We start from the raw sequence: 25,638 nt of genomic DNA on the forward strand, positions 1-25,638 counted from the left end.
GAACGAGAGGGCACTCTCTAAAGTTGAAAGGGGATAGATTCCATACAAACGTAAGGAAGTTCTGTGGTAGAAAGCAACATATTTATTTGGCTCATAACTTGCTGGCGCCCGATATTTTTAGCTCACAGTGAAAAAAGTTTGCTCACAACACCCGCCCGCTTAGAGGGAACACTGGTTATCATTGGATCCACTCGTACAAATCTGTCAATCACTTTCTAGACCATTGTTTTATTCTGTCATTTCAGTTATAATTCGGTGTTCCAGTTAAAATCTCCCCTGGGTTTATCCCCTGAAAATGGATGCTGGAAAGGTGGATCATCTGGAAAATAAAATTTTAGAAATTTTTCTACCTCCACCGGCTTTGAAAGGAAAATTCATTGCCCGTTCTGTTGAATGCTCAATCTTGCAGGATACATCATAGCTATTTGTATTCTATGCTTGTATAGCCTCTGTTTATTTGTCTATATCCCATGCATTTCTGGTCAGCTTCGGAGCTGAAGTCAGGGAAGAGTAAAATCCTGTAGTCTTGTAATTCCAGTTGCTTATATTCTCTCAACCAGAATAAGAGCAGTTCTCTATGTCTAAAACTGAGAATCTTTGCCAAAACAGGTCTAGGCAATTGTAAGTTGTTCCTAGAGTTGCATTGCATTGGTACTCAATGTGCTCACTCTGTGGCAAAGTCCATAGGGAATATTTCAGTTACAAACAAATTCCAGAGCACTTTTTCAATAAAATCTGCATGATCTGCAAGTCCTGATGTTAGGGGCAGACTTGGATATTGTTGCTATCATAGAGACATGGTTCAGTGATTCCCATGGATGGGACACAAATATACCAGGTTATAATCTTTTTAGGAAAAACAGAGCTGGGCAAAAAGGTAGAGGAGTAGCTTTCCATGTAAAGACCAATATTCAAGCGATTAAAATGCAGGGGGACTTGGGGAAAGGAAGAAGCGATATGAATCGCTCTGAAAAGAGAAGATGGATCTTCTATCTACATGAGTGTTATCTACAGACCTCCAGCTCAATCACAGCAAACTAATAAAGATCTAGTGGCAGATATATAAAAGTTGGAAAAGAAAGGGGAGGTGCTTTTGGGTGACTTCAACCTTCTGGATGCAGACTGGAAAGTTCTGTCAGTAGAGTCGGAAAGAAGTAGAGACATTGTTGATGCCTTTCAAGGGGCTCTGCTCAGACAAATGGTGACGTAGCCCACGAAGGAAAAAGCGATATTGGATATGGTCCTCACAAATGGGGAGAAACATGATGGCAGATAAAGGCCAAATGGCCCATTCAGTCTGCCCATCCACAGTAACCATTATGTCTTCATCTCTCTAAGAGATCCCACTTGCCTTTCCCAGGCTTTCTTGAAATCAGACACAGTCTCTTTCTCCACCACCTCTACCAGGAGACTGTCCCACGTATCTAACACCCTATCTGTAAAAAAGTTGTGGAAAATGTGCAGCTTGTGGTATTATGAAAGAGGGCACAGCTGCACAAGTTCCTGGCAGAAGAGTGGTGAAATTGAGCTCTGTCCCCATTCGCCTTATGATGAATACCACACACCATTTTAGTAGCCTTCCTCAGGACTGACTCCATCCTTTTTATATCTTTTTGAAGGTGTAGCCTCCAGATTTGTCCGAGTGGGTGCCCACCTGGGATGTAGCGATCATCAAATGGTCTGGATAATGTAACAGCTAAAGTGGAGGATGGCCACACAAAACTCAAAAGTCCTGGATTTCAAACATGCGGACTTTAGAAAAATGGGGAAAACTTGAAAAAACTGATAGGATAGGAAGGCATAAGAGAAGTGGAAAAACAGTGGTCCAAGCTGAAAGGAGCAATGGAAATGGCCACTGACCTTTATGTAAGGAAAACAAAAACAAGAGAAAAAGGAAACTGATGTGATTCTTTAAACTAGTGGCAGAGAAAATAACAGCAAAAGAGTTGGCATTCTTGAAAAATAAAAAAAAATCAAGAGGAGGAGTACAGAATGGACTACCGGATGAAACTGAAGGAAGTCAAGAGAGAAATATGTCTGGCAAAAGCGCAGGCAGAAAAGCAAATCCCTAGAAAGGTAAAAAGGGGCAACAAAATGTTTTTCAGGTAAATTAATGAAAGTTGGAAAATAAAAAATGGAATTGCAAAACTGAAAGAAGCTATGGACTGCTATGTTGAATGATGAGGAAAAAGTAAATCTGCTAAACAAGTACTTTTGTTCTGTATTCACGGAAGAAAACCTTGGAGAAGGACCGCAAGTGGCTGGCAAAGTTACACATGAGGCGGGAGTGGACACCATACCATTCATGGAGAAAAGTGTTTATCAAGTTTCTAGTTTATTAAAATTTTATGAAACGCTAATCATAAATTCTAAGCGTTTAACAATTAAAAAATTAAAATGGGGAACAATTAACCTACTTGTTAAAGACAAGACGTAACTTACATGAAAACAAAAGGATAGTAGGCGGAAATACAATTTAAAAAGAAAAGAGTACAATTAAGGTTAAAAACTAGGGCAATGGGAGAAATCATATCAATATTGAATGTGATTAATTCAGAAATCGTCAAGGGTAGACCCAGAGATCATTTAGCATTCATAAGCATCTTTAAACAGGAAACTTAAGGTTTCCCTTAAATTTATCTAAATTTTTCTCAGACCTTAAATGTGAAGTTAAAGAGTTCCAAATTGTAGGGGCTTTAGTTGTGAATGAAGAAGCCCTATGGGTACCAATGAAGAAGGACATGAAGAAGGTCCTGAGAAGCTGATCTTAAAGTTCTCAAAGGATCATGAGGGATGAGCAGCTTATGAATGAAGGCAGGTTCTATGGTGTTAATGGTTTTAAAGGAAATTAAAGCAATTTTGTATGTAATTCGATGAGGAATTGGTAACCAGTGTGCACTCTTTAGCAGGGTGGTAATGTGATCAAATTTCTTCTTGTTCGTTATAATTTTATAGCAGTGTTTTGTATTAATTGTAGATGTCTGATGTCTTTTTGACAGACACCTTTATTTAAGGAATTACAATAGTCAAGTTTGGAAATAATAAGAGAGTGAATTAGAATGTTGAGAGACTGAGGATCAAGAATGTTTGCTAAGGATCTGATCATTCTGAGCTTGAAAAAACAGTTCTTAACAACTGCACCAAGGATTTTAACTGAACTGACGGAGTTTATCGGTGTGCCATTGATAGTAATAGATGTTAAGTGAATATTTTCTTTCCATGGAAAGAGAAGATAGTTGGTTTTGGTGGTACTTAACGAGAGCATATTATCACAGAGCCATTGGCTGATCTTATCTAATTTTGAGTTGACGAGATTAATGTCATTGGGATTGGATGAATCAGTGGGATGGATAATCTGAATATCATCCGCATAAGCTTAAGCGATAAGACTGATAGATTGGCATAAATTAAGTAAAGGGGCAAGGTAGATATTGAAGAGTAGAGGGGAGAGTATTGATCCTTGTGTGATACCAAAGTTATTTTTGAAAACAGTTGATGTGTTATTGAAGGATACTACAGAGGTACGATTTGAAAAATAAAAAGAGAACCAATCAAAGATTTGCTCAGAAATTCCAACTGTGGCAAGTCTTTGGAGAAGTAATGAATGGTCTTATCGTGTCAAAAGCGGCTGAGAGATCTAAAGAAACAAGAATGACAGATTTGTGCTGGTCCAGAAAATATTGTATAGAAGTGGTTAGACCTAGTAATGCATGTTTTGTTGAATGATTTTTGCGAAAACTGGTTTGATTGGAGTGAAGAGCTTGCGTTTTGTCAAAGAAATTGGATATCTAGTTAAATACTATTTTTTCAGTTAATTTTGAGAGGAATGGAAGATTTGAGATTGGCCCATAGTTGGCGCAATCCGAGGTGCTTTCTTTACTCTGATTATAGAATGGATTAAGGAATGTTTCCAGGCTGATGGTATTATTGCTGTGGTAAGGCTTTTGTTAATCAATTTAAGTATAAATGGACCAAAAATGGAAAAATAATATTTTAAGATAAATGATGGGATAGAATCAGAAATTGAACCTTTAGGGTTTAGAGCAGGGGTGTCCAACCTGCGGCCCAAGGGCCGCATGCAGCCCCGTGAAGTATTTTGTACGGCTCTGGTCGAGGGCGATGCAATGTTTTCCTTTGCTGCCCCCGGGTGTTTACCATCTTGCCAGCTCTCTCCTCTGTCTTGCTGCAGCGTTTGGGCGGCCCCAGAAAACTTTTTTTCGGCCAATGCGGCCCAGGGAAACCAAAAGGTTGGACACCCCTGGGTTAGAGATTTCATAATGCGCTAGTGTCATTTAAAGAAGGGAGATTGAAGTGAGAGCACGTGGCACATAAGGGGTTTGTAATATTATTGTCTGGATTATGAATGTTTTGAGATTTATTTTGTATAGAACAGCTAGAAAAATTAAAGGTAGACAAAGCAATGGGACTGAACGGGATCTATCCCAGGATACTGAGGGAGCTCAGAGAGGTTCTGGTGGGCCTTCTTAAAGATGTTTAATAAACCCTTGGGGATGGAGAGGTTTCATAGGATTGGAGAAGAGCGGATGTGGTCCCTCTTCATAAAAGTGGTCGCAGAGATGGAAGTGGGCAACTACAAGCCAGTTATCCTCACTTCTGTTGTTGGAAAAATAATGGAAGCATTGCTGAAGGAAAAGATAGTGAGTTTCCTAAAATCTAATGGGTTACAAGATCTAAGGCAACATGAGTTTACTAAAGGTAAATCATGCCAAACAAATCTGATTGAATTCTTTGATTGGGCGACCAGAGAATTGGATAGAGGACATGCACTAGATGTAATTTACTTCAATTTCAGCAAAGCCTTTGATACGTTTCTTCATAGGAGGATCCTGAATAAACTTGATGGGCTGAATTTAGGACCCAAAGTTGTGAACTGGATTAGAAATTGGTTGATGGACAGATGTGAGAAGGTGGTGGTTAATGGAATTCACTTGGAGGAAGAATGAATGAGTAGTGGAGTGCATCAGGGATCAGTGTTTGGGCCGATTCTGTTCACTATGTTTGTGAGTGACATTGCCGAAGGGTTAGAAGGTAAGGTTTGCCTTTTTGCAGATGATACCAAGATTTGTAACAGGGTGGACACTCCGGAGGAAGTGGAAAACATGAAAGGATCTGCAAAAGTTAGAAGAATGGTCTAAGGTCTAGTAACTAAAATTCAATGCAAAGAAGTGCAGGGTAATGCATTTGGGAAGTTGAAATCTGAGGAAGCCATTTGTGCTGAGAGGTGAGAGGGAGGCATGGTGGCTTTAATTACAGCAGGTCGTTAAGGGGTGTTTAACTTGGAAGTTGTACCAGCACAGGACCTCATGGACACACTGCTTTTCCTCTAAGAAGTTTTATTCATCTAAGATAAGTAATTTATTCAACAACATGTTATACTTATACTTAGAGTGAGTTTTTATTATATTGAAGGCGGTGTCTGGGACCCATTAGTGCCACGATGGTCCCGGCAAACAACCAGCGCTAGTACATTTATTTGTACTTTATAGCACTTTTTAGTTGTTGATCTGAGCACTTTATTTGCACTTGATGCATTTTATATGTATTTTTAAAGCATATATTTATTGCTAACTTCTGGAGTATTTTTGGTATTTATTTTTAACACAAGGATTTATATTGAAAACTTAGTGTATTGTGTGAAAGATATAAGAAGACTTGAAGCGGTCCAGCAAAAGGTGACAAAGATCGAAGGAGGTTTGAGCCAAAAGACATACAAGGAAAGATTGAAAGACCTGAATATGTATACTTTAGAGGAAATGGGAGATACGATACAGACCTTTAAATACTTAAAATGTATTAATATAGAATCAAATCTTTTTCAGAGAAAATAAAATGGTACATAAGTAACAAAAAAAGAGGACATAAATTGAGGTTGCAGGGAGGTAGACTTAGAAATAATATTAGGAAATTCTTTTTTGTGGAGAGGTTGGTAGATGCCTGGAATGACATCCTGAGGGAGGAGGTGGAGAAGACAACTGTGACAGAATTTAAAAGATTGTGGGACAAACATAGAGGATCTCTAATCTGAAAATGAAGGGTATAATTGGAAGAACCAAGGCTGGTAATGGGCAGACTTGAATGGTTTGTGTCTTGTATATAGCTATTTGGCTTAGGATGGGCTGGGAAGGGTTTTGATGGGAACTCCAGTAATTTGGGATGGTCTAGATAGGCTGGAGTGAGCTTCGACAGCAACTCCAGTAGTTGGAATCTAAGCACATTACTGGGCAAACTTCTAGTCTATAACCCAGAAATATCAATGAACAAAGACAATTGAACTTAATCGTGAATTTGTAATGCAGAAGACTAGATGAACCATTCAGGTCTTTACCTGCCATCATTTACTATGTTATGTTGCTATGTTGCCTGTTTCAGCACCACCTGGTGCACCAATAATTCATACATTGGATTGACAGCTTCTGTTTTCTAAGACAGTGTTTCTCAACCTTTTCAAGCCAAGTACCCCCTAAGCCTAATACCAACCGAGTACCCCCGCCCAAGCTCCACTCCAGACCTACCCAAACTCCATCCCTGACTCCACCCCCCATAATAATAGTACTAATTGTAATGCCTTTTCTTCTGTTTATTTTTATAAGCAATCAATCTCAGCCAAGGTCTTGGTTTCTTATTAACTTCTTCCATTTATTTTTAATATACAAACAATACTATATAACCTTATTAACAATACATAATAGTAACCACAAAAACCTTATTAACAATTCAGAATGATAACCACAAAATTAAACTACATATCAAAAACAGTTATATTTCACTCTCATAAAGTAAACTGTCTGGCCTCTTGTCAGCTGGTGTGTTCTTTTTGATCATAGTGACTAGTCAGATTCCTTTTTTTCATTTTCCCAGAGAAATAAAAGATAACTTGATCGGTCACTATGGGCAAATTCTCTATGACTATAGGCCCACGTTTGTTCTTACAGTTTTAATGGGAGACCTGGGCTTGTTTGGATGAAATAAGCATTTTGAATCTTGGTTTCAATATACTGATTCCCACAATTAGGTCACTTTCTGGACACAAGAGGTTTCTTATTTTAGATTTGAGAGCTGTTAAATGAGAAAAACTGGTTTCACATAAGTATGTAGAAGCAAAAGGGAGAAGTTCTGTAGGAGCCATTTTTCTTAGCTGTGAGTAATTCCTTTTCTGCATCTGCCAAAATGCTGCAATATTTCTCAGGCCTTCATTTTACACAGTTTTCAGTGTACTGTCAGAAGAAAGTTCAAACAGTTGTTCTTATGCTTTATCTGGAATCTCTGCTGCTTCAATAGCATGGCCATCAAAAGGATTCAGAATCCAAAGTTTCTGCATATCTTCTCTTTCATCAGTAATTGGAAAATAATGTTCAAAATTTAACTCCAGATTTGGCAAGTGCTCACTAATGGTGTTTTTAACACTATCAACCAAAGAGAGGTTGTTTTCTTCACAGAATTCTGTGAGCTGTGGAAAAGAATTGAAGTTTCCAGATAAAGCCCTGGTTTTCCAAAACTTCACTTTTTCTTGAAAACTGTCACCTTATCTTGCAATGTGAAAATGTTTGTGCAAAACCCCTGCAGATGTAAGTTCAGGTCATTGATTTTGTCAAACATGTCACTAAGATAAGCAAGTTTGCAAATCTACTGTTCATCAACAAAATTACTTAACAGTCCACTTTTCATATCACTCAGGAAAGCTATCACTTTGTTCCTTAACTCAAAGAGATGATTCAGAAGCCGTCCATGTGATAGCCAGCAAACTTCTGTCTGAAGCAGCAATGTGATATGATCAGCTCCTAAGTCACGGCACAGTGCCTGGAAAAGACGTGAATTTAAAGCTCTTGCCTTTATAAAGTTGACAGTTTTCACAGCAACATCAAAAACATCATTTAAATCTCAGCTGAGTCGTTTTGATGCAAGTACTTGCTGATGAATAATACAGTGATTCCACTTTAAGGAAGGATTTAAGGCCCTAAGTCATACAATAAGGCCGCTCTTTTGACCCACCATTGATGCTGCTCCATCTGTGCACACAGACACACCACTCCCAGGACAATCCATTTTCTAAAATGTGTTTATTTAACACATTAAAGAAGTCATTACCTGTTATTGTTGTTAGAGAATGACATGGGGAAAAAATTTGTCCTCTCCCCATCCCTATGAACTTATTTCCAGCCCCATCCCTTCCCCGCCAGTTTGGTCCCCGACCCTGTCCCAGCGAGCTTAGTCTCTGTCCCTGCAAGCTCAGTTCCCATTCCCGCAAACCATCTGATTCCATCTGCACAAACCATCTCCCTTCTGTGTTCCTATTTTCCCCATTTCTTATATCTCCCCCTCTGTATCTGTATACTCCCTCCTGTGTCTGGCATTGCCCCCCTGTGTCCATATACCATGTATCTCCCCTTTATGTCTCTGTCCCTATGCCCCCACGCACATAATTTCCCCTCTGTTTCTGTTACCTTCCTGTGTCCAGATTTCCCCTATCTTCCTCTTCCACGCCAATGTGTCTCTCTCTCCTCTCCAACCCCATCTAGCTTCTTTCCGTCTTTCTCCCCCTGCTTCCAGCCAGTGGCGTACTAAGGGGGGGGTCCGCCCTGGGTGGAAGCCATGAGGGTGTGCTCCCGGCCTTGGAGTCATGGCCTGGGAACTTCCCTTCTCATGGCCTCCCTTTAGCGATTCCTCTACAAAGCAACCTGCAGAAAGGATCGCGGGTACTTCAGCGATCCTTGCAGGTTGCCATAGGCCTCTCGAGTTGTCCCTCTGCCGCGATCCCGCCCCTCCTCTGACGTCAGGGACAAGATAAGCTACCAAAAGCATAACGTATACATCTTCCCTGATCTAATAAGCTCTGCCGCGTAAAAAAAAAAAAAGCGAAAAGAACTTCTTACAAAGAAATTCTCAACAAAGGCAGCAGCGTGTTTAGAGTGCTGCGGCCACTGCTGGAGTCTGCACGTTTGTCGAGACCGCAGGAAGGGAAGAGAGGCGGCGGCAAGGGACTAAGGGAGCCGGCCAGACCGAGGAAAGGGAGGGTTGGATGGAAGGGTCAAACGGCAGTGGGAGGGTCAGATGGGAGGCTGAACGGGGGTTCGGGTGTGCCGGGGAGGGGGGGCGAAGACACCGCCACCGAAGACGAACTGTCTTACAGGGAGGGGGGAAAAACCCTAAGCGAGCATGCGCACTCCTGCGGCCACAGACCTACAGATCATGGAAGCACGTAGTTAAGAGTGAGCATGCGCGGCTAGGATTTTATTATATAGGATGTATGTCTTTCTTTCTCTCTCCCTGGCTCTTTTCTTTCTGTCTCTCTCCCTTGACCACTGCCTGTCTTTTTTTTGTTTGTTTCTTTCTTTTCTTGGCTTCTGTCTGTCTGTCTGTCTTTATTTCTGTCTGTCTCTCTCCCTTTCTGTCTGTCTCTCTGTCCCCCTGTATGTATATCATTCTTTCTCTCTTTCTCCTTGGCTGCTGGCCGTCTGTATGTCCTTTTTTCTTTTTCTCTCTCTCCTTGGCCGCTGGCCGTATGTCTTTTTTTCTTTCTCTGTCTCTCTCTTTGGCCGCTGTTTGTCTCTCTGTATTTTTTTTCTTTCTTTCTCTCTCTCCTTGGCTGCTGGCTGTCTATTTTTCTGTCTATCATTGTTTCATTCTCTCTCTCTCCTTGACCGCTGTCTGGATGGCTGTCTGTCTTTCTTTCTATCTGTCTCTCTGGCCCCTTGTCTGTTTGTCTTTCCTTTCTGTTTGTCTTTCTGTTTGTCTTTCTCCTTTTCTGTCTGTCTCTCTGGCTTCTTGTTTGTTTGACTTTCTGTCTGTCTTTCTCCCTGTCTGTCTCTCTGGCCCTCTGTGTGTCTGTCATTCTTTCTTTCTCTCTGTCTCCTTGGCCGCTGTCTATCTGTCTGGGTTTTTTTCCTTTCTCTCTCTGCCCTTGGCTGCTGGCTTTCTGTCTGTCTTTCTGGCCCACTGTCTGTCATTCTTTCTTTCTTTCTTTCTTTCTCTTTCTTTCCTTGGCCGCTGTGTGGATGGCTGTCTTTCTTTCTGTCTGTCTTTCTGCCTGGCCCCCTGTTTATCTTTCTGGCTGTCTCTCTCCCAGGCCCCCAGTTTTTGTTTGTCTGTCTCTCTGTCTTTCTGCCTGGCTCCCTGTTTTTCTGACTCTCTGTCTTTCTGCCTGACCCCTGTTTTTCTTTCTGTCTGTCTCTCTGCCTGGCCCTCTGTTTTTCATAAGAACATAAGAAGTTGCCTCCGCTGGGTCAGACCAGAGGTCCATCCCGCCCAGCGGTCCGCTCCCGCGGCAGCCCATCAGGCCTATTACCTGTTGCAGTGGTCCCCGACTATTTCTATATCTATAACCTACCTCTACTCCTATCTGTATCCCTCAATTCCCTTATCTTCTAGGAACCTATCCAAACCTTCTTTGAAGCCCTGTAACGTGCTCTGGCATATCACAGCCTCCGGAAGCGCGTTCCATGTGTCCACCACCCTCTGGGTAAAAAAGAACTTCCTAGCGTTTGTTCTAAACCTGCCCCCTTTTAATTTCTCCGAGTGCCCCCTTGTACTCGTGGTTCCCCACAGTGTGAAGAATCTGTCCCTGTCTACCTTTTCTATGCCCTTCAGGATTTTGAAGGTTTCTATCATGTCTCCTCTAAGTCTCCGCTTTTCCAGGGAGAATAGCCCCAGCTTTTTCAACCTGTCAGCATATGAGAAGTTTTTCATACCCTTTATCAGTTTAGTCGCTCTTCTCTGGACTCCCTCAAGTACTGCCATGTCCTTCTTGAGGTGCGGCAACCAGTACTGGACACAGTACTCCAGATGCGGGCGCACCATTGCACGATACAGTGGCATGATGACTTCCCTCGTCCTGGCCGTGATACCCTTCTTAATGATACCCAACATTTTGTTTGCTTTCCTTGTGGTCGTCGCACACTGTGCCGACGCCTTCAATGTTGTGTCTACCATCACCCCCAGGTCTCTTTCAAGGTTACTTACCCCTAGCAGTGATCCCCCCATTTTGTAGCTGAACATCGGGTTCTTTTTCCCTACATGCATGACCTTGCATTTGTCTATGTTAAAGCTCATTTGCCACTTTTTTGCCCACTCCTTTAGTATCATTAGGTCCCTTTGCAGGTCTTTGCAGTCATCCGTGGTTCTAACCCTGCTGCAGAGTTTGGTGTCATCCGCAAATTTTATAACCTCACATTTTGTTCCCGCCTCCAGGTCGTTAATAAATATATTGAACAGGAGCGGTCCCAGCACCGACCCTGTGGAACTCCGCTCGTGACCACTAGCCAGTCTGAATAATGGCCCTTTACTCCAACCCTCTGTTTCCTGCCTGCCAGCCAGTTTTTGATCCATCGGTGGACATCCCCTTGCACCACGTGGTTCCACAGCTTCTTAAGCAGCCGTTCGTGTGGTACCTTGTCGAAGGCTTTCTGGAAGTCAAGGTAAATGATGTCTATGGATTCCCCTTGTTTATCCCCTCAAAGAAGTACAGTAAGTTTGTGAGGCATGACCTTCCCTTGCAGAAGCCGTGCTGGCTCGCCTTCAGCAGTCCATTGTTTTCTGTGTGATCACTGATGCTGTCCTTAACCAGTGCCTCCATCATCTTTCCCGGAACCGAGGTCAAGCTCACCGGCCTGTAGTTTCCCGGGTCACCCCTTGAACCCTTCTTAAAGATGGGCGTGACATTTGCTAATTTCCAGTCCTCCGGGATCTCCCCAGTTTTTAAGGATAGTTACATATTTGGCGAAGTGGTTCCGCTATTTCGTTCCTTAGCTCTTTGAGTATCCTTGGGTGGATGCTGTCCAGACCTGGTGATTTGTCGCTCTTTAGTCTGTCTATCTGTCGGAGGACATCCTCTTGGCTTACGTCTAGTTGGACCAGCTTTTCTTCCTGATCCCCATTTATGATTTCTTTCTGTCTGTCTCTCTGCCTGGCCCCCTGTCTCTGTCCTTGGCCCCCTGCCTGTATTTCTCTGTCTCTTCTGGCCCCCTTCTGTCTGTCGGCCTCCCAGCACACCCCTCCCTCCAAAGCAGCCCCCTTACCCTCTCCCCCTCCACTTCCCTGAGCTGTATTTTGCTTTTTTTTACCTTGTAACAGCGGTTGCACACCCTCCTGTAAAGCAGCACCGGAACCGACACTCTCCACTAACAGGAGAGAAAATGCCGGCGCTGTTGCTGTAAAACCGCAACCGCCACTCTTCTGCCCCGACAAACCGCCAAACGTGCCTGAAGCCGACCGCGCTGACACACAGTTGCGTGCCTTCAGCCACCGCATGCGCTGTGAGGTGTAATAGAATACTGCCACAGAAGCACATCTCATGGCGCCAGGAAACACAAAATTTCAAGAGCGCATGCACGCTCTAGGGTTTTATTATTATAAATTACTTTTCATTATTACATACCAAGTAAAACACTTGTACAGAAAGTAAAGTAGTAAGAATACAACTTCATAAAGTGTAAAACACATTACACCTTAATACAGTTATATAAAAAGAGAGAAAAAAATAAAGAAAACCATTTTATTAACTAATTCACTCAAGTCCTCAACCTTTGATTCCAAGATTACACATAGGCGAAAAAAAAAAAAAGAACAATATAGCAAGATAAGCTACAGATAATACTGAGGTAGGGGCGGCTTCATTAACTATTGAGCAGCTGATTTTCCTTCATCCAGTCGGGACATTGCCAAAAAAGCACTTAATTGTTGAGGTTCAAAGAAAACATATTTAACTGAGCGGTGGCAAATAATACACTTGCAAGGATGTCTTAAATAAAATGTTGCCCCCAGTGAAGTGACCCCGGTCTCAGAAGAAGAAATTCTCTAAGATGCTTTTGAGTTTCTCTTGAAAGATCAGGAAACATTTGAATTTTACAACCAAGAAACTCTTTCTGTTTATTTTTAAAGAAAAGCCTCAACAACCAGATTTTATCAATTATTATCATCGTAGATGGTATAGCAATATCTCTATCTGACGTTTCCAAAATTTCTGATACATTTAATGGTGCTTAATCAGTCATTTTTTTTTCTGTTGTTGACTCCCTTCTTTATTAGACAAATAATACTCTTGAGAGAAAAGTGGCAAATTTTCATCTGGAACTTGCAGAATTTCAACCAGGTGTCTCCTAAGCATTTCCCTAGGAGTTACCATTTCTAATCTTGGAAAATTAATTAATCTCAAGTTATTATTCCGTGTGTTATTCTCAAGTGATTCTAGCTTCTTCCTAAGACTCACATTATCCTTAACTAAGGAGGATTGCACTTGTTTGATAGATGATAAATCCTGGTCAAGCTTTTGAACTAAAGATTTTGAAACGGTCAGGTCCTCTTTTAAAGCCTTAAGCTCCTTAGTATGTTGAATCAATTTAGCTTCAACATACTGGAAATTGGGGCTAATAGTTTTTGTGAAATTTGTAATTAAGTCCCATAGAGACTCCAGAGTCACTTGTGCTGGCTTATCCAAAATTAAAAGTTTTTGCTGAGTGTAGAAATGCTCACCCTCAGAGGAATCAAGATCTTGGCTTTGCTCCAGCTGGATGTCTTCATTTCCCGTAGCTGAATCTACCCCGGTTACTTCTACAGAGACACACCGAACCAGGGGCTCTGTCTCCAAGCTCTCCACTGGTGATCTTCTTGCCTCAGGGAAAAGTTCCTCCCCCTTCTCCGGGGTTTCCTCTTCCCCTGGAGAACTGGTGACTCGGGGTTGCGGGGGTGGAGCTCTCACGTCGGGGCTGAGCGTAGTATCGGGCCCAGGAGAAGCGATTCTGTTCTTGCCATATCCAGGCACTCTCTACGGGCCACCCTCCGGCGTCACGACTGCAGCTCCCTGCATCCGCCGCAGCATCTCATCTATGCTGCCATAGGTCGGCACTTCGGGGTGCCGTGAGGCGTTAGCGGCACTCCTGCTTCTCCTCTTCAGCATTAGTTGAGGTAAGGCTGCACACAGGCCTTCAATAGTGGAGGAAAAAGAATTCTGAGTGGAACGGCTCAAATACGTTCCTCTCAGCGTTTCTGTATCGCGGCCATCTTGGAATCCCCTCCCCATAAGTTAGTTTTTAAGACAGTTTATATTTCAATGGGCTCTAGTAGACGAATATGTATGAATTTGAAGGTTAAGAGAGACACAGAAGATTTATAGTATAAGGATAGTTTGAGATTTGCTAGCAATGGGAAATTAACATTATTCTTGTTTTGGCTTTTCAGCACTTCATAAAAAGCTCACCTGCTCCCTGAAGAAAGGGTTGAAACGGATACTCATTCGGAGAGGTGGTGCTGCTAAGCAAGCTAAGTACACTGTTACTATCTCTGTGTGTATCTAGCTGGTCAAATTAACTTCAATAAGTAAAACATGAAGAAGCATATAAATGAAATGAAATAAAATAATATTTATTAATTATTTATAAATACACATACAAAAAAACCAATGGGACTAATGAGGAGTCCATCCAGCCTGAGTCTGTACACCCAGCTGGTATTCTGAAGAACCAATGATTAATTACTAGCAAGTTTGCTCAAACCCATAAAGAATTTGCACTTGTTGAACAATTACACAACTTTATTATAACACTCATGTAAACAAAACCCTAGGAAGTACCCGAGCCTGTCTCACTCTTGCCGTATTGCTCCCTGCCATGGAAACCAGTGAGGGAGCGTGTCCTTCAACCTTTGTGGCCCGCCATACCTTTCTACTAGGAAGGCCACATTTCTCCGCCCACCCGCCATGGATGCCAGTGAGGCAGACATTTCTTGTCCAGAGGACTGCTAAACTCCTCCCTTTGAGTCCATTCACATGTCTTTTTGTCCAAATGTTCTTGCTCGGGTGTCTCCACAGTTGTGACAAGTAACATCAACCAACACAAGTATTACAAAACCTCTAACTCACTAACATTGATCATCTGCCTGTCTCTAATACCTGCTTGAGTACAATTCTAGCGCTGATTCTGCAGCAATCATAGAGGAAGGCACACTGCCCCCTAAGCTTGCCCCGAAACCCTACACCACCGACATGGTATGCATCAACAGAAGAGGGAGGGACTGCTCTTGTTGCTGAGGAGCCTGAAAAAAACAGGGCTTCCCAGCAGCACAGATTTTAAACTGTCCCCTCTCCAAGCTCCACCTTTCTCCTTGTGTCTACCAATGAGGCTGGAAGCCCCAGCGCTGACGTCAGCAATGTGGGGATCGACTGGAGGAGGAAGGGTAGAGTCATTCGGGAAGCCTCGTGGCAGCCGCCATGTTACTGACAGTTTGCTCAGGAGGAACCTTCGCCGCCTTGATAACAGATATGAGCACATTTACAATGTGTTAACCCCAGCTCAGGTTAACAGTGAAATTATATTTACAAAGCAGCCCTTAGCAGTAAAAATTGCATGTACTTTGAAGCTAAAGATAATGACTTTGCTTCATTTTCTCAGTTCCATATACATACTTAGCTTTTTTCAACTCTCTATTTTCTGATGCTGCAAAACAAGGGCAGATTTGGTTGCCTTTGCTTTTTTTTATGTCTTCAACTTTGAAAACAAAATTTTAGTTTGAAGTTTGCCATATAAAATCCACATTAAGCCAGCTTTGTAACTGGCTAGCCATTTCTGACAAAAGCTGGTTTCCCAACCAATCTCCTTACCTGAATAGCTGAGACTAATGGCATAATTAGCAACAGTACCAATGTCCAACCCAATTTTTTTTTTTTAAATAGCTTATAAGTGACTGCCTATGATTAATTTGCTGCTTCCTTGCAATTTTTTTGAGTGATATATTTAATACCTATATGCATAGTAATGCTTTTCTGCATCAACCTAGCATCACAATGCCAGAGTTAATAAATGAACCCCAGTGAGTTAAAGTACCAATAATACAGTCTATCAAAACCCTTGTTTTCCACTGAGGCCTATTTCATGATTTGTCCATCTAGTCAGATGAAGACCCAGGATCCTGCTGTGGTGCAGGAAATGGTTCTAGTGTCAGCAGGGTTCCCAACCCTTGCTATCAGAATAGAGAACTATCAAGTGAGAGGAGAAAAAAGGAAATAAAAAAGGAACTGAGGGGAGAAAGTAAGAGAGACAAAGGAGAAAACCCAAGGAAAAGGGATGATATATAGGGGAAGAATGGAGAGGGAACAGGGAGAAAAGTGGGTAATACCCACCCAAACACACACACACACTCCACCTAACCTCTTGTACTAGCATAGTATATACAGTATTTACTGTTGCTTGCTGTTTGATATATATTTTTTAAGTTTTCCGTTTTCTGCCATCAGGAAACAGTACAATTCAGAGAATGTTGTGATTGAATTCCATTAATAAGTTGTTTCCACTTAATCTGATCGCATGGACTAATCTGTTTGGCATGGACTAAAATCATATTTAGATTTAACAGAGAACTGTGAATAAAGGACTAATTTCTAAATTGTTTTATAGAAGTTCTTGAAAATGTTTGTGGAGAACGGTAGAAGACTGAAAACTTAACTCCCAATCACTGTCAGATACCTATACCCATTGTATTATTCCTTCTGCCAGAAACTGTCCAAGCCTGAGATGCCCTGTCTGTCTAAATTAGATTGTAAGCTCTTCTGAACAGGAAGTGTCTATTGAATATTAAATATACAGCGCTGTTATACCCTTTCAGCGTTATAGAAATGATAAATGTTAGCAGTAGTAATTGTTATGAATGATTATCACAATTTGTGTTGCAAAAGCACTATCTGATTTTCACTGCTGTCTCTAACAATCTCTCATTCTATCTACAAACACCACTGGAAAACAACCACACAGTTAGTACTCAATGGAAGCTTCATCATTTATTCTACTAATTTTGCAAGGGAATTACAACTTGGAACTATGTGAAATTGTAATATAGGTTTTGCATTGCTAGCTGTCAGTTCTCTGCATTATCTTGGTACAACGCAGTATGTGAGACCATGAAAGTCCTTTTCTGATTGTTCTCGGCGGGGGCTTGTTTTCTTTTTCCCTTTCCTCCTTCAGCTTCCATCCCCTCCTCCTCCATCCTTTGGGATTCGGGATTAACCCGACATACCAGCAACTTGCATTTTCGCAAGTTTTTCCTGTAGTTTTACTGTTACTTATGTGTTGCTCTGTAAAAGAATTTCTTTCTAGGAAAATTGTAGCAAATATTGCTTTCTAGATACAGATGAGGTTTCTGGTTCCTGGAAACGAATGAGAATGATTTGCATTGACTGGTAAACCATAGACGAGGGGGGGGGGTTCAGCATGCAGTTTCCTACATACTCAAAAGACTGGCAAATCACATTTAATTGCTTTCTTTTGTACTTCATGGTATTGTTGTTTTATGGATTTTGAAGTGGAAAAATATTGACATCAGCTGACGTGACATTTTATTTTAAAACTGTGTTGTGAATACAGAGTGTATGTGTTCACTATTTTTACAAGTTCAGCTGGTTTGACTTAATTTTAATCCTTTCTTTTCATTCATTAATTTCCATTTTTAATCCTTAAACTTTAAATCTTGAGTTATGAAAAAGATTATCTGTCAGCATTTCACCCGTTTCCCTCTTAATATTTTTCGACTTTGTTCCACTTGGTTGTGATCAGACTTTGTGACTTTGTCGCTAAAATCTTGGTCATGTAATTAAACACTTAAGTGTTTATGTTTGTCAGCTTGTAGAACCTGGGATGTTAGAACTTCACCAGAGTTGAAATAGAACTCCTTAGTAGCACTGACTGGGGGTAGCTAGTGTGATACATCTTCAGAAAAACTATCAAAAGACAAACTACAAGAGAATTTGCCCAGTTTACTGAAGACATAACCAGCCTGTTACTGAGCCAAAGAAAAGAGAAATGGATAAAAGATCCTTCAGTATATTTATAAATATAATTGTTTTTTAAAGAACCGGGTTATTTCAGTTCCCTTTTTTTCTCCAAATAAATGTGTAATTAGCAGCATTTACCTTTGTTTTATTGGTATGTTACAACAATGCAGTAGTAGCTTTCATTAGCAACTTTATTTCACACTTCTAGCTGTATTCCAATTTTAGGCCTAGGCTGATAACATGTGATTCATTACAACCCAGGAAATTACATAGGAAAAATTCCAGTTTTTATTTTCTCACTCAATTTATTTACAAATGCACATTATAACTTTTATATACATTGCACATTTACATGGTAGAAAAGTACAAAACTAGATATTTAAATGAATTTATATTTAAGTTGCCATGTTTGAAAATATAAAATTGAACCAGGAAAATAAGTACTGTAACAAGCAAGAAACTTGAACTGAGACAACTTTTGATATAACTTGAAGAGGAAAAATAAAATAACATTGCTGAGCCATCTTAAAGGAGACACTGAATACACTTGTTTAAAGCATAACAAAAACAATTCAGCCTTATCTTTATCAGCTTCCTCTCTTCTATTTTCTGCTACTTCTACCCTGACTGGTTTAAAGAATCTGCATCAATTCTCTTGGCTGGGGTTGGACATTCTGATAAGCTAAAACATATTCAGATAACTTTTTTGATCACAACTAAGAATAACGGAAAAGGAAAGTTTCCTTGAAGGTATACTGCTTGAACCTCAATTTATGTTTGTTTCAGCTTTTTTTTTTTTTTTTTTTGGTCAGTCAAGATTCCTTGTAAACAAAACCCGAAAGATATATATACAGAACAGTAGAAGAAAATCCAATAAATAAACATACAGGACCTGACATGCAAATTTGTGAAAGAAAAGGCAGCAACAATATGGTTGAGTTATAAGGAATGGACTTACATTTTACAAGAAAAGCTTTACTTTACAAGCAAGATATCTCACAATAAATAACACTGCTTTTCCTTTGACGAATATATTTCTTCAAAACAAGGTGTACAGTCAACCAGACATTTTATGTATAAATTATAAAACATGACACAGTATAAATAAATGTCTACCAGACTCAACTCTATGTATACTTTTTTGTTGTTTTTTTTCAAAATAAATAAGCAAACACTAATTTACAAGTATGGACATGATTTCTTGCTAGAGGGCTGTTCAAATAGTAATGGAGGTTTACCGGTGAAATGAAGATTTTGGAAAGCTGTAGTAGTCCAGGTCTTCCTCTTCCTCTTCTTCCTCTGGATCTTCAGTAATGGCTATATGGGAGAATACAGGGGAGCTGTTGTTTAAATAAGGACAACAACAGCACAGAAGCTCAGTGCATGTTTTCAAAGCCCTCTGTAACAGCCATATACAGCATGACTTGTAGTGATGCTCTTTGGCATCTGCTGTTATGCAGTAAGGTTTTGAGGGGGGTTGTATTTTTTATTTATTTTTTATTTGTTAACATAGGCTATGAAGTCTTACTGCAGAAAGTTGTGAAGAATCAATGGCTTTGGCTTTATTTGCGGAATTCCTGAAATCAGATAAAAAGCGCTCTTGTGTTCTAGGTTTACTGCTTGGGTCCTTTCGGGTTAGTATAGGCAACTGCTCAAAGACAGCAGCCATTTGCTAACATTAAACTTTTCTGGTTAGGTTATTGGAGGCGTTACTATAGCACACAGCAAAGCATAAAAAAACAAACACAGTAGGAAACGAAAGAGCTAGGAAATGTTCTCAGGCAACCCCTTGTTAATAACGTGAGCTCGAAAGTGTTCCAAGCAGCATAACTGTAGCTGCCAATTGATGTCAGACAATTTCTGTGGCAAACCTGTGCACTGATTCTTTGCAGGTTTTTTTTTACAGACTCAACTCTTCATTACCGAGGGATTGCCTTCAGAAGCCTTAATTTCTGTAAGGTAAAAATCTCACTTACAGTTACAAGATCCAGAGTGTTTTACTTCCAAAATAATCCCCATGGAGCAAGCTGCTTGTTTCATAGCACATTCACTTGGATAGGTGGTGTTATCACTTGCACAGACTGCTTCATCAGACTTGCTTTCCGGGCATAACTCATCGCAGAAGGCACAACGACCACGACCCAACTTGAAATCCCAAAGACATTTCTTCCCAGGATTGCATTGGATATCTTCACATGATTTTGCTTCTAAAATAAAAAGGGGAACTTTGAAAAGAAACCATCTTTCACCACCTTTACATAACTTTTTCTCCAACCCTTTCATCCACCAAATTTAGAAAATTCTGAATTTTAAACGCTAAAGGTAATTTAGGATTAGCTTCATCAAAGGCTTTTTCTCTGAGCACAACTCGTTTGTTGATCAGTTACAAACTTGCAACCCAATGAACAGGCACAAAGCCAAAAATACATCCTGGATAGGAAAAATATGTTTAATAATTAAACATTTAATTGGTTTGCTAATGAATTTATTAAACTGATTTAAAAGGGGAGCTCTATTTCAGAACCATTCCTTACAAACAGTAGCAGATTCAACTTTTCAGGGTGGGGTTTTGTGTGTGTGTGTGTGTATGGCCATTTGTCATGTGTTTTTATGTTCTTATATTTTGAAGAAGTAATACTTTTACTATTTCTTCACATTAAGTAGTATAGTAATAATTATGCCAGATTCTCCATATATTCTAAAGAAAAGATACTTGGTTTCCGAAAGTAGTTTGGAGGAAATGTTTTAAATCTCGTTAGCAGGTTAGGTGTGAGCTAAAAAGCCTAGCCTCTCTACTTTCAACTAGACCAGAATACTTACTGATACAGTTTCCCTCGTAGGCTAATCCAATAGATCTGCCCAACAGGCAGGTAGCCTTCCTCAGGTGACAAGCACTAGCATAAGTTATCCCATCATTCCCACAGAGATACTGTTCTGGGGCTGTAGTCTCCGGACAAATCCGATTACACGTCACACAGTAGGCATTATTGGTTTGATCCACCACACACGTGGAACTGCCTGGACACAAGACATCCCTACAGGTCTCTAAAATAATATGGGGATACAAGAAGATACATATCATATTTGGTTACCCAGAAAATTAGGAAGAAATGAAAAATGATATGGAATGAAAACAAGAATGTTTAGTACAGTATTATCCTAAAATAAAGGCATCTGCTAGGCTGCACAAAGTGAAGAAACAGGCTGAATACAACTTTCTGTAGGTATGTTTGGACTTCTGTAAGTCTAAACAATAAGTTTACACTCCCGCTGCAAATGATTTTCCACCCCTAACAATTGCAAAAAGTAATTTTCCATCACTAACAACATAGTTGTTATTTGGGGGGAAAAATATAATACCACCGAGTCTGATATGGAGTTAACTTATGAAAACTTTTACGGTTTATATGTTTGCAAACGTACTTTTGCATTTGCCCTGGTACTGTACTTCCAGTTCTGGCTGTCCTTTACATTTGGCCTTGAGAAGAGCACATTCGTCCTTGTAGGTTTTGCCATCTAATCCACAGACAGGGCCTTTCCATGTGATGTTAGAGCAATCAGGAGCACAAACACATCGCGGTTTATTTTTCTTGTTCATTTTACACTTTTTTCCAGGTCCGCAGTCCACATTCTCACAGGTTTCTAAAGGGAATGGGGAAAAGGATACAATTTTGAAGAGTTACTTTCCCCTTGCTCGGGTGTTGTTGTTTTTTAATATACATATATTAACAAGTTATAAACAAAGATATATTTTTTAACGGTAAATGAAAGGCATCTGAGCACAATGGTCTTCAAACTACCCCCTACTTGGCTAGAAATAAGATTTCAACCATCGGAATTCATAATGAAACTACAATTCATATCTAGATATAAGGGCATATGTTTCTGCTAAAACTGCTCAGTTCACATATACAGAGAGAGAAGAGAATCTACCTTTGCATGGTATGCAGTGTGGAGCTCCCCCGTTAAAAATCAACCACTTGAAGAGAGTACTGTTGGGCACATCTTCTTCAGTCCAGGAAGTGCCCAACCTGCCGGTCTTACAGCATTCCTCCTTGCTTAGTTCAGTCCTGTAGAGAACCTGGCAGCGGCCGTTCCTTCCCTGCTGCAGCCAACAATTCCCAGCTGCAATAGAGAGCCCCAGCCATATCAATGTCAGTTACCAGTGACCCAGACACAACACGTGCGCCTCGCAATGACTTTTATTAGACTGTTTATCTGCCCTGTTTCATAACCCGGAGTAACACTAGGGCAGACCGCGAGTACAGTAGAATGACCCAAACCACAGCAAGTCAATATTTGGCATTACCAATCTGTATTTTCAGTTCATTTAGCAACGCAGGTCAGACGTTCCGAAAAGACAATGCAATCTATTGAAAGTTAGGAAACGAGAAAGGTTTCGTTTGGTGATAGAAAAAAAAACGACTCTACTTGCTCCCTAACAAGTCCCTGCTGCCACATTTTAACATACACGATCAGTTCTACCCATTTTGCAATGACTTGACTGGTAACGTTTGCCTGTTACCAAAGTCTTTCGAAATAGCAGTTCATTTGGATGAGCTTGTTTTCTTAAATCGACAGTAAAAATAATCATAATGAAATTGTTGCAGTCCCGCAAAGAAAACTGAGAAAATCCTCAGCACAGCAGCATGGAATGTTAAAAGAAGCGATTCGCATGCTCTTGCGGTTTCTCATCGAAACATATTGCTCTTTAATTTGTAACATTTTGTTTTATAGTCAGTGTGCAATGTGTAGTCATTTAAGGAACTTTGCCAAAAACTCTTTTCCAAGTAACTCCCCTTTGGATTTCAAAACCTGATAGTTTCGGTTGGGATGAATCCTTGGAGAATTACCAATGTGAATTCTCCAACAAGTCAGTACCAAGAGATTTCGGTACTAAGTCCCTGGATCTAGAAAGATAGTCTAAAAGACCACCCTATAGACAAAATGCTTAGTTTGGTACTTGTATAAGAGAAAAGCAGTCATTGTTTTCGCTCTCTGCTAGTTGATTCTGGACATTTGACTTAATTTAATGAAATAAAATTCAGTAAAAAAATTTTTTTCCAGTATCAAGATACCATATCCCTCCGAGGGTTGTCTAAGACGTTATCCCGACTAACACTGCAATTATCAATAGTTTTCTATCTGCTTAGATAAATCATATCAGCAGAAAAACAGAGAGCAGTCCATATGACAGAAGTGACTAAAAGTTGATGTATAATCATCCAGGAATGGTCCTGGTTTCGATTCTGGAAATGCACGATCACTCGAATTTCTAATTCATCACCCCCTTTTTTTTTTTTTTTTTTACGGAAGGAGAGTTCAAATCTAAGGGAAAAGTTTTGCTTGCACTCTGCATGAAAACTCCAGGAGAGAGTTCCTAAGTTTGTTATTTTATCATTAACAACAATTTTTTTATTTTTTTTTTAATCTATGTCGTATGCAAGGAGAACATTTACAGTTTTATATATCGGTTAGGTCTATGTAGTCGGGTTTTATTCTTGTATTGTGATGCGACGCTCGCAAAGTGAAAGAAACATAAAGGCAAGAAAAGACTTGACATGACAGAGGAGTAGCAAGAGTGGAAGGAGAAAAGTCTCGGCTTACCCCGAACGGTGCGATCCTCCATAAAGTGGCACACGGAGATGGTCAGAAAGAAAAGCATGCCCGGCTGCATTCTCTGATTTAACATCCTCGGTCCTAAGTGAGAGCAGAGAGACAGGCGAGTAGCAGAGGGAAACCCTGGTCTCCGCTTATGATCGTTCTATTGAATGAATGTCAGCCTCTGAATGCAGTCTCTCTTTAAATCTATAAGGGGGTCTAAGCTGTCTGCGGTGGGCGGTCTCCTGATGTGTGTGTGTGTGTGTTTGGGGGTGGGGAGATTTGAAAAAGTTCGCTGTGAATCAGGTGACATTTTCCACCTTCTGAAACCCTTTCCGATGATCCTCTTTTAGGTCTAGGGGATGAAACGGAGGAGCAGGGGAGTGTAGAACTTGAGCTAGGGAGGAGGAGAGGAAAAGACAAGCGACGAATGCAACGAATACCTCCACAAGGCAAGGGTTGCAAAAGCAGTCTACATTTCCAGCTAGCAAGCAGCAGTTCGCTTGTTTATCAAAGTAAAATAAATAAATAAAAAAAAATGAGATCTGTCCTCATTGGCCATCAAACAAAATGCTCACCAAAAACGCCGGCTAAAAAGATTGTACTTCTCGATCAGCCTGACATTAATATTTGTTGCAGTGCCTATGAAGTCTCCGGAGAAGTGTCTTTTCTTTTTTAATGACATAAATCCCCGTTTTTGGGAAATATAATTGTTGCTAATAATAACTCGAAATGCTAATATCTCAGCCTAGTTAACTGTCTGCTGCACACATGTCGTTGCCTGGGACTTGTCAAAAGCAAATCAAAGTTTAATACCCGGGGTTTTCCCCCGCGTGACAATCTTTTCACTCCCAGTGTCTGGAGTATTAGATTGGAATGGGCGACGTAGGCGGTCTCCTTTCACAGCCCCAGCGATCGCCCCATCGATAATGAACTTCTACACTACCAGTTTATTAAGCACAGTCTGGCATTCTTCACTGAAAGTTGGCGGTCTCTCATTTATAACATTTTTTGGCACAGCTGAATGAAACTGAGTAGGCGATATTTCCCTTTATACAAAACGATTACTTCACGGAAAATGGCATTGTTTAGTCCAAAGCTGCCTTTCCCTCCCCTGAAATTTCTATTCTTTCGCTTCGGAGCCCCCAAAGGACAACAGACAGCAAAGTATGCAGACACAAATTCCTGGACATTGGCAGGTCACTCGGGATTTGTACTGCTACTAATTCCTGTGCCCGGCCTTTCTCCCCCCCCCCCCCCCCCCCCAACCAACTGCAAATAACTCAGCGATAACAGATTTTTTTCCACCAACTGCAGGAGATAGTGCTAATCTTTGAATAAAAGATCCCGTTACAATGGGATCTGTCTGGACAGACTATAATAGATCCAAAAATACAGCCGGGCTAATATTAGAAGACAGTTGTTTGGGTGCCTCAGGTTGGCACCGGTCCCGCTTTATCCACATTATCTTTGCAAGTGGGCATAGACACAAAGCGCTGTTGCACCACCTGCAGACTGGTATATAGTTGACTCCAGTACGGTTTTTTTCCCACTGCCATTATTCTTCGTTCTTGGTCGTTTTTCTAACTTTAAGAAAGCTTTTCGCTTCCGCCTTTAATTTTTTTTTTTTTTTTTCTAATTTCTGCATCACTAGGTTTTTTTTTTGTTTTTTGTTTTTTTTCATTAGCAGAATGAATGCAGGGTGGTTTAGTGCCCTCTAACGGTAGATGACACAAAAAAGGGGTCGAACTATCACAAGTCTGAACTGAAATGACACTAATAGCAAAGCACCCAGATTAAAGAGCTGCTCGTTCATTTTAGGGCTCGGTTTCAACAGATGACTGCTTATTGGATTAGATTGTAACATGAAAAGGGTTTAAAAAAAGACTGATTATTGAATTACACTATAATATGAAAAGTATAGTTGTTTATCTTTCTCTTACACACACATATCAATAAAGTCCAATGTACTTTAACCCTATGCTCTGGCTTTCATGGAGATGAAGTCCTTGGTAACACAACATAAAAATCCTTAAACATAGGCATTACTGCTACTTTCCAATTGAGGCTATGAACTTAAATAAAATACTCTGGAAATATGAAGCGTTTCTTGAAGGTTTCAAATATTTATTTTATTTTATTTTTTTGAGTTGCTACCATGAATTAAAAAAAAAACCAAACCCCAAACACAATTCAGAGACAGAGTGGATAACTTAGTGAAAAGAATCCTGGCCTTTTCACCTATGTACATCAACTTCCTTCTGAAT

General features: G+C 40.5%; 1 protein-coding gene across 3 annotated transcripts; it reads right to left on the reverse strand.

Annotated features, from left to right (window-relative positions):
• Positions 1–18,528: 18,528 nt before the first annotated feature.
• FST (follistatin) lies at positions 18,529–23,700 on the reverse strand. 3 transcript variants are annotated; one of them, XM_033931467.1, is made up of 6 exons: positions 23,378–23,700; positions 21,704–21,895; positions 21,194–21,412; positions 20,591–20,815; positions 19,747–19,977; positions 18,529–19,110 (listed from the first exon to the last, which is right to left on the reverse strand). In XM_033931467.1, exons 1-6 carry the CDS (start codon positions 23,460–23,462, stop codon positions 19,088–19,090), a joined length of 975 nt encoding a protein of 324 aa, XP_033787358.1. In that variant the 5' UTR covers positions 23,463–23,700; the 3' UTR covers positions 18,529–19,087. The 3 variants fall into 3 exon arrangements, with proteins under 3 accessions (XP_033787358.1, XP_033787347.1, XP_033787369.1); XM_033931456.1 differs by having other exon boundaries at positions 18,529–19,087; positions 23,378–23,694; XM_033931478.1 differs by lacking the exon at positions 18,529–19,110 and adding an exon at positions 19,120–19,347 and having other exon boundaries at positions 23,378–23,698.
• Positions 23,701–25,638: the final 1,938 nt, after the last annotated feature.

Source organism: Geotrypetes seraphini, chromosome 1, assembly GCF_902459505.1.
Source record: "Geotrypetes seraphini chromosome 1, aGeoSer1.1, whole genome shotgun sequence".
NCBI classification, from domain to species: domain Eukaryota; kingdom Metazoa; phylum Chordata; class Amphibia; order Gymnophiona; family Dermophiidae; genus Geotrypetes; species Geotrypetes seraphini.

Bases quoted from the DNA above. Each gene is read 5' to 3' on its own strand.
- FST (XM_033931456.1), bottom strand. From the start codon at position 23,462: ATGTTAAATCAGAGAATGCAGCCGGGCATGCTTTTCTTTCTGACCATC. The intron at 21,896-23,377 runs GTAAGCCGAGAC...TCTCTATTGCAG, and splicing joins GGAGGATCGCACCGTTCGGG to CTGGGAATTGTTGGCTGCAG. The intron at 19,088-19,746 runs GTAAGTGAGATT...TCTCCCATATAG, and splicing joins ACACTCTGGATCTTGTAACT to CCATTACTGAAGATCCAGAG.